We start from the raw sequence: 7,761 nt of genomic DNA, 5'->3' as shown, positions 1-7,761 counted from the left end.
GACGCGGGCACCTACTCCTGGTTCACGCTCACCAGCACCACCGAATCCGCCACCAACACCACCACCAACTTCACCTTCACCATGACGCGCTTCTACGCGCCCAACCACACGATCTCCTCTTTCACTACCCTCACCGCCGCGCTCTTAGACCGCCTCCGCACCCTGCACATCCCCCACCACGCCCACCACCACCCTCCACCCCTCTTTCTACGCCGCCTACAACGCCACCTGGGGCAGCGACGTGGCGCTCAACAGCGCGGGGCGCATCTCCGTCCCGGGCAACCGGCTCCTCCCGCGGCGCAACTGGCTGGACGCGACGCGGTTCAACGCGACCTTCGGCGTGCTGCGGCGGCAGGTGGAGGGCGGGCGCGCGCTGATGGGCTATCACCAGGCGCCGGGGCGGCGGGCGGGGGTCGGGGCGGAGAACGCGGTCAACTCGGCGTGGCGCGAGGCGGTGTGTTTTTTGATCTTGTCCGGGAGGCGGGCGGTGGGGCATGGGGGGGTGGGGGGTGGGCCGAGCGTGGACGAGGTGCGTGCCGCGTCGTGGGATTTGAGGGGAGAATGTGATTGGGCCGTTGAGGGAGGTCGCGCCGGAGAGTGAGGGAGGTGGGGCGTATTTGAATGAGGCGAATGTGGATGAGCCGATGTGGAGGGAGGCGTTTTATGGGGTGTATTATGGGCGGTTGTTGGAGGTGAAGAGGAGGAGGGATCCGAGGGAGGTGTTTTATGCGACGACGGCGGTGGGGAGTGAGGGGTGGGAGGTGAGGGATGGGGATATGGGAGTGCAGACGCAGAATGGGAGGTTGTGTCGGGTTTGAGGGGGTGGTTGTTTTTTGGGATGTTGTTTTGTTTTGTGTTTTTGCTTTCTTTTTTGTTTGGGTGGCCGGGTGGTTGGGTGGTCGAATGAAGGGTTGTTAGCGATCGCAGTGTGTAATTGGTAGGCGGGAAGGTAGGAGAAGGGGGAGAGGGGGATTGATAAGCCAGTTTCGTGGTCGCTATTTTCAACGACACCAGAAAACTGGTCTGTGATGCAGTGGTAGCATCAACACGATGGGGTTGTTAGAACTTAGATACGGCGGACCCCGGTTCCGTGCGTATACCCGGGCCCGGACGCATTATGGTTCCCAGCGGTTGAGGCTTTGCCCGTTGAGTTCTCTCATCAACGGCGGATCCTGGCAAGTCGGCTTCCTGTGTTTTGCGTGCCAATCTCACATCATGTGGTATTTTGTGGTTTTTCGTAGTTTTACATGTGTTCATACCTGATGTATGCAAACTTAAGGTACCTATCTTGCTCTTCCCAGTCCCTACCAGCGCTGCTTTGGCCCACGGTTTTAAAATCGAAAGCTTAATTGTTGGTACAGGTGCTACCGTGCACTCAGGTTGTCATTCACTTGACATTATCCTTTCAGCTCTCGCCCTCCCCGGTCCTTGTCAGGTTGTTCGGCCGCACTATGCAGGCCAACGGTTTCCGGCGGCTTCGCCCCATGCCTCTTGGCCCATCTTCTTGCCCTAGCGAATAACACACATGTCGGGACAGTTGGCCCTGTATTGGCCGTCGAAGCGGAAACCGAGTATGCTGGGTTCGGATTGTCCATTCGCGAGAAATAATGAACCCCGTCGTTGATAAAAATACGGTTTCTGGACTTCGAAATAGGGACAGCTGCCTCAATAGTCATGATGCCATCCTTTAAGGTCATGCTTAGACAAACCCTGCGTTCATCCGCCCATCCAGCTGGTATGCTTTTGTTGCCTAGATCTGAAACCAGCATGACAAGGTCAAGCTGATCCCTGAGAGCACCGTTCCACCTCTCCTGAAGCGGAATGTGGCGGCGTGGGCGGATAGAAAGACGAAGCCTTGGCCAGGTGCTAAGAACTTGTTGAAGCACCCGCAAGATAAATGGTTGGAGCTGTCGGAAGGTTGGCGACTCCGAGTGATATTCCCAAAAGTTAGGGCTGCGGGGTACGTTCGTGTACGACAAACCGACTAACCCAGCATTCTGAGAGAGGCTGTCGGCAGGCACATGCGGAAAGATGTTGTGGCGGTGTCCTGGCATCCAGCGGAGAACGAGATGGACCGTTGGGCCGAGTTGTCCAAGCAGCTGAGATTGCGTTCGAATGAAGCTGGCAGCGGGTAAAACCAGCTTCCACAACCATTTGTTTATTTTATCCCCGTCCAGCACTCGTAGGGAACTGTTGGAATCGCTGAAGATTGTGACGTTGACCCTCTTTCCCATGAGGGCGGCGCGGTGGTCTTGAACTTGTTGGATTGCCACAGCGAGGCTCTTAGCAATTGCCAGCATTTCTCCAAGGTTCGAGTCGGGCAGCGGGTCGATCGGCCACGCCGTCTCGACGAATCCGCCGTCTGCCTCACCCCCTTCGCTGTCATCGCCCGGCATCAAGGGCCGGTGCACTACTGCATACCCGCCCACCTTCTCTTGATGCTGAAATGACGCATCGGAGAAAATATTGAGGGTGAGATCCCTCCATGTCGATCAGCGGCGGGCGGCGAGGTCTGCGAACCGCGTGGCATCCTCTCGTTGTTTAGGTGATGGGACGATTGTCCCCTGGACTCGCCATTGTGAGTCCTTTGGCATTTTGTGTACCGTGTGAATATAATTGAAGACAGACGTGAGTTGATTCATCTTTTGACCAGTCCAGCCGAGCTTGATTGTGTGTTCTAGGCAAACTTACAGCGGTAAGTTGTAACATGTGCCACGGTTCGGACTGCATGTAGGTACATAAGGTACACACAGGTAAAGCCAGGGGTACCCACCTTGCTGTAGGTGCCTAACGGCAAATACCTTACCCAATTCTTCCGGCTTCCGATTTGATTTGTGTTTTCTCTTAAACATTGAAGCCCTTCTGCTCTCAGTCCTTCATCGTGAAACCGAACAAAACAAAATACAAAACGGAACGCGAAATTGAATGCGAAATTGAACACTCGACAGCGAAATACCGCCAATTCTGAATTCAAATCAACCGTGATGGCGCCAACAGCCATCAGCCCCTCACGATGAGGCGAGACATGGAGGAGCAGACGCCACCGCCAACGATTCTCCTAAGGCTGCCTCCCCCCCTACGCCATCGCGTATATCTTCACATAGGCATAGCCCGCCGCGACGGGCGCCCATACACGTATTACCTGAATGGCCGCAAGGAGTCACGAGAAATTGTTTCGGCCTTTGACCCGCCTCCGACGCGCAACTTCATGGGTTTACTCCAGTCCTGTCGCGCCTTGTACACCGAAGCCGCTGCCCTGCTGTATTCTGCCAACCAGTTTGTCATTCACGCTCACAAAGCCTCTGTCGAGCCCCTCCGAGCTCTGTCGCCAACAGCTATCGCCTCCTTGACGAGTCTCAAGATCGTTCTCAACGAGACCTCCTGCCACTCTCCAATCAACTCGAGCAGCTACCCACCGGTTTGCTGTTGTGACGACGTCGAGCGTCAGCCGCACCCCAATAGTGTCCGCGCCTATTGCGCCAGATACCACAAGATGCACCATCGACCGCTACTCGATCCCGTCTCGTCGGGCACAGACCCGAGTTCCCCTAAGTCAGCAGCCCAAGCTCTACTGACTAACTGGCACGACGCTGCGGTTCATTTGTCGCCCCACGTTCGCCCGGGGCATCTACAGCTCTCGTTAGTCTGCGATGTAAGTTGTCAGCACGAGTATACACTGGAGGCTGGTCGGCTAGCCATCGCTCCGCTCGCCCTCTTCCCGCCCCTCAAAGACTGCCATGTGCGGCTCTGCGAACAACGGGACCGCGCGCTCCAGCGGCTAGCCGAAAGCGCCGCCCTTGATGCTCGTTTTAAGTCGTCGATTCTTCGTCTTGCACCTGCCAAGACCCCGTCGGCTCTAGTAGACCTGCCGATCGAACTGCGACTTCTTATTCTCGAATATACAGACCTAGTAACACCCTAGAAGGAGGTTACGTGGAGTAGGAGATTTTTTCGCTACCAAGTATGCCCCCCAGCTTGTCACCATTACGAGCATACATGCGAGCCTCACATCCATCACGGTTGCCGGCTGAACCAATGCCTGGGCGTCGAACCCTCGGCCCGGCCAGCACCATCCCCCGGCTGCTTTTGCCGTCGCCGACACGCTGCCTTCTCCTCCACCTGCAACTGCTGGGACCCGCCAACCAGCCTCTTTCTCGTCTGCCGCGTCTTATACCGCGATGCCCAGCTTGTCTTCTTCTCGCGTAACCGTTTTATTGTCCACGACGTCCAGGCGTCGCCGTACTGGGCCCTGGATTCTATAACCCTGGGAAACGAACCAGAGGACTCGGAAACGGCTAGCACTGCGGTGGACTATCCCTATGGGCGTCTTGCTGCGTCGCATTTCCTTCGAGATGCAATCCCTATCGACTGTCTCGCCCACCTCCGATTCCTCGAGCTTGTGTTCCCGCCCTATGGGCCGCACGACTGGCCCGTTGATCAACACCCCGCCATAGTGGACTGGCGCAACACGGTTAAGTGGCTGCGTTGTAAGATCAACACACCGGCGCTTACCGAGCGTGTTGTCTTTGCAGACTTCTTCAACGACCCGGCGGCACACCGCTGGCAAACGACCCAGGACGAGGAGCTGCAGATTGTGAGAGGCTACATGGACATCGCTCAATCGTTGAGGGCCCTGGTCCAGCACGACGGTCTAGCCTCGCTATTCGTACAGGCTGCATTTCCCTGGTCATGGGGAGAGGCCGTCACCCGACGGGCGGCACATCCGGACAGCTGGTGGATCCAGCAGCTGGCCGAGGAGGAGCAACGGCTGAAGGAAAGATTGGAAGGCATACCAGGCCGTGAGGGGCTTGTCGATTCACGCCGCAAACCTGAGCCGGGAAGGAGCAATTGGCAGACCTGGTATGATGTCGAGTGGTGGTCTTAACTTGGGTAGTGACTCAGCGTCTTCCCATGCTGGATCAGCGCGCGTCATTTAGAGCTAGGGACATAACGTCAAGGAGTTTTTATATTAGAGAAAACAACCCCCAAATCTTGCTGGCCAGTGATCTCTTTAACCGCGGTGTGGACGCATGATGTGAAAAGAAAGTACTTACGGAAATTACCAACCCCTTAGTACACACCTCGCCCTCGCCCCTACATATGATCCTACCCACCCTGACCACAAGCAGGCGCCCGGCCCCCTCCTGCGCCTACTCGGCCTCGACCGTGTTCCAAAATGATTTTGTATGGCGCACCACCCTCATCTGCTCGATCTCTTCCTCCATCTGATAGACGGCACACAGGTATGTACGGGCAGCTCGTTGAGGCAGCAGTAATTAGTTGCACATAGAAAAGTAGGAAGAAGAAGAGCGAATTCAAAAAAAAGCAATTAGTAGAGGATTGCGGTGTATTTATCAAAACCTGGTGAGTTTATTAGTGAAGTGTCCCGACCTGGGCACCTGGATCCCAGCAACGACCGAAGCCGGTCTTTGCCGGGTGTGGTACGGAGATGTGGGGCAGTAACGGAGCCCGGCCCCCAAAACCGGGAGACTCGGCCGGATATGTGGGGCAGCTGTCAACGACGTCATACATACGTTGCCAGTTAAACTTGTCTGGCGCAGTTCCCAGAACCTGGAACCACTATCTATCCTTCCTCATAGCTCACTAGTAGCAGTTGATCGTTCACTCATACTTCGACCACCACTAGTATTTTCACGCCTCCCTTCAAGTAAAAGAAAGGAAAAGTCAAAAAAGAACATCCCTTCACCATGCCGAGCAAGCAGATTCCCATCGCAAACCCCCCTCCCCTCGCCTTCCCATCTCCCCGACAGTGTCCTGGAACTTTCTGTAAAGCTCAAGGAGAAACCTCTATCGGACGACGTGCGCCAATCCCTCCGCGGCTTCCAGCGAGCGGCCGAGTACATTGCTGCTGGTAACAGCCCCCACTCAGTCCCCTTGCGCCCACTTTCCGCTAACACCGAAGGCCAGCAATGATATTTCTAAGGGACAATGTTCTCCTCGAGTCTGAATTGAAACCCGATCACATCAAGCCACGGCTTCTAGGTACGCCAAATACCATCTTATTGCCGTTTGCATGTCCCATTGCGCCTAACGCAGACCCATAGGCCACTGGGGAACATGTCCTGGCCTTATCCTAGTGTGGTCCCACCTGAACCTGCTTATCCGCAACCACGACCTTGACATGATCTATGTTGTTGGCCCAGGTCATGGTGCGCCCGCTGCCCTAGCCGCCCTGTGGTTGGAGGGTTCGTTGGAGAGATTCTATCCCGATGAGTACGGTTGCAATGCCGAGGGGTTGAAGAACCTCATCACAAGGTTCTCCGTACCTGGCGGGTTCCCGAGGTGGGTCAAGGTCTTCTCCACGCGTCGAGCTTGTGGCTAATGATGATGCTTTGCAGTCATATCAATGCCGAAACTCCCGGCGCCATTCATGAAGGTGGAGAGCTGGGCTACGCGCTAGCTGTGTCATTTGGCGCCGTCATGGATAACCCCGATCTCATTGTGACTTGCGTAGTTGGAGATGGCGAAGCTGAGACCGGGCCTACCGCAACGTAAGTTTCCAAGTATCTCTAACTGCCCCATGGTACTCACACACCCACCCAGGGCATGGCACGCCATCAAGTACCTCGACCCGCGCGAGTCAGGCGCCGTCATCCCAATCCTGCACGCAAACGGGTTCAAGATCAGCGAGCGCACCATCTTTGGGTGTATGGACGACAAGGAAATCGTGTCCTTATTCAGCGGCTACGGATATCAGGTGCTCGTCGTTGAGAATTTGGACAACATTGACGACGAGCTGCAGAATGCTCTGGAGTGGGCAGTTTCTGAGATCAAGAAGATCCAGAAGGCGGCGCGGTCAGGGGAGCCAATTGCGAAGCCCCGATGGCCGATGCTGGTTTTGCGGACGCCCAAGGCAAGATTTATTCCCGCGTCGATGGAGAGGGTGTTGCATGACTAACACATACCAGGGTTGGACTGGGCCGAAGGAGGTGGAGGGTAAGATCATCGAAGGCTCGTTTCACGCCCACCAAGTACCCCTGCCCAAGGCCGGCAGCGACAAGGAGCAGCTCAAAGCGCTCGACGACTGGCTGTCGAGTTACAAGATTGGCGAACTTATTAAGGACGGAAAGCCGACCAAAACTGTCCTTGACGTGATGCCTCACACAAACGAAAAGAAGCTCGGCCAACACAAGGCGACATATAACCCGTATGTCGGTCTCAAGGCAGTCGACTGGCAATATTTCGGCGCCAAAAAGGGCACAAGCCAGAGCTGCATGAAGCTCACCGGCAAGCTGCTCGACAAGGTTTTCCAGGAGAACCCCCAGACTATCCGCCTCTTCTCACCCGACGAGCTCGAGAGCAACAAGCTGGATGCCCTACTGGAACACACACAGCGCAACTTCCAGTGGGATCAGTACTCGCGCGCCAACGGCGGGCGGGTGATCGAGGTGTTGTCGGAGCACAACTGTCAGGGCTTCATGCAGGGGTACACGCTGACGGGCCGCACCGCCATCTTCCCCAGCTACGAGTCCTTCCTGGGCATTGTGCACACCATGATGGTGCAGTACTCCAAGTTTGTCAAGATCGCCCGCGAGGTGAAGTGGCGCGGCGACCTGCCGTCCATCAACTACATCGAGACCAGCACGTGGGCACGACAGGAGCACAACGGCTTCTCGCACCAGAACCCGTCGTTCATCGGAGCTGTGCTCAACATCAAGCCCGAAGCAGCCAGAGTACCGGTCCTATCTCCCACCACCAACCGCGCCCCCCCTTTCCGGAATTGGGTAAACTAAACACCCC

At 56.2% G+C, this 7,761-nt stretch overlaps 4 protein-coding genes across 4 annotated transcripts in view; 3 read left to right on the top strand and 1 right to left on the bottom strand.

Moving 5' to 3' along the window:
• CHGG_00117 (uncharacterized protein) overlaps positions 1 to 601 on the top strand; it is a gene marked incomplete at both ends in the record, with an annotated part of 1,904 nt that extends 1,303 nt beyond the window's left edge. The window contains one exon of the mRNA XM_001219337.1: positions 149 to 601. Within this exon, the coding sequence (XP_001219338.1) occupies positions 149 to 601 (453 nt within the window). The remainder of the gene's footprint in view (positions 1 to 148) is intronic.
• A 796-nt stretch (positions 602 to 1,397) lies between these two features.
• CHGG_00116 (uncharacterized protein) lies at positions 1,398 to 2,730 on the bottom strand (the record flags this gene model as incomplete). The annotated part of the gene is made up of 3 exons (XM_001219336.1): positions 1,398 to 1,638; positions 1,990 to 2,441; positions 2,692 to 2,730. 3 exons carry the CDS (start codon positions 2,728 to 2,730, stop codon positions 1,398 to 1,400), a joined length of 732 nt encoding a protein of 243 aa, XP_001219337.1.
• Positions 2,731 to 3,013: 283 nt separating this feature from the next.
• Positions 3,014 to 5,180, top strand: CHGG_00115 (uncharacterized protein; the record flags this gene model as incomplete). Its single annotated transcript, XM_001219335.1, has 3 exons — positions 3,014 to 3,652; positions 3,926 to 4,860; positions 5,075 to 5,180. The coding sequence occupies 3 exons, from the start codon at positions 3,014 to 3,016 to the stop codon at positions 5,178 to 5,180; spliced, it is 1,680 nt and encodes a 559-aa protein (XP_001219336.1).
• Positions 5,181 to 5,708: 528 nt separating this feature from the next.
• CHGG_00114 (uncharacterized protein) lies at positions 5,709 to 7,754 on the top strand (the record flags this gene model as incomplete). The annotated part of the gene is made up of 5 exons (XM_001219334.1): positions 5,709 to 5,820; positions 6,066 to 6,303; positions 6,360 to 6,512; positions 6,565 to 6,904; positions 7,008 to 7,754. The coding sequence occupies 5 exons, from the start codon at positions 5,709 to 5,711 to the stop codon at positions 7,752 to 7,754; spliced, it is 1,590 nt and encodes a 529-aa protein (XP_001219335.1).
• Positions 7,755 to 7,761: the final 7 nt, after the last annotated feature.

Source organism: Chaetomium globosum, genomic scaffold (genome assembly GCF_000143365.1).
Source record: "Chaetomium globosum CBS 148.51 scaffold_1 genomic scaffold, whole genome shotgun sequence".
Taxonomy (NCBI): domain Eukaryota; kingdom Fungi; phylum Ascomycota; class Sordariomycetes; order Sordariales; family Chaetomiaceae; genus Chaetomium; species Chaetomium globosum.
Note: the sequence above shows the minus strand (reverse complement) of the source record. Positions and strands in the feature narration are given on the sequence as shown.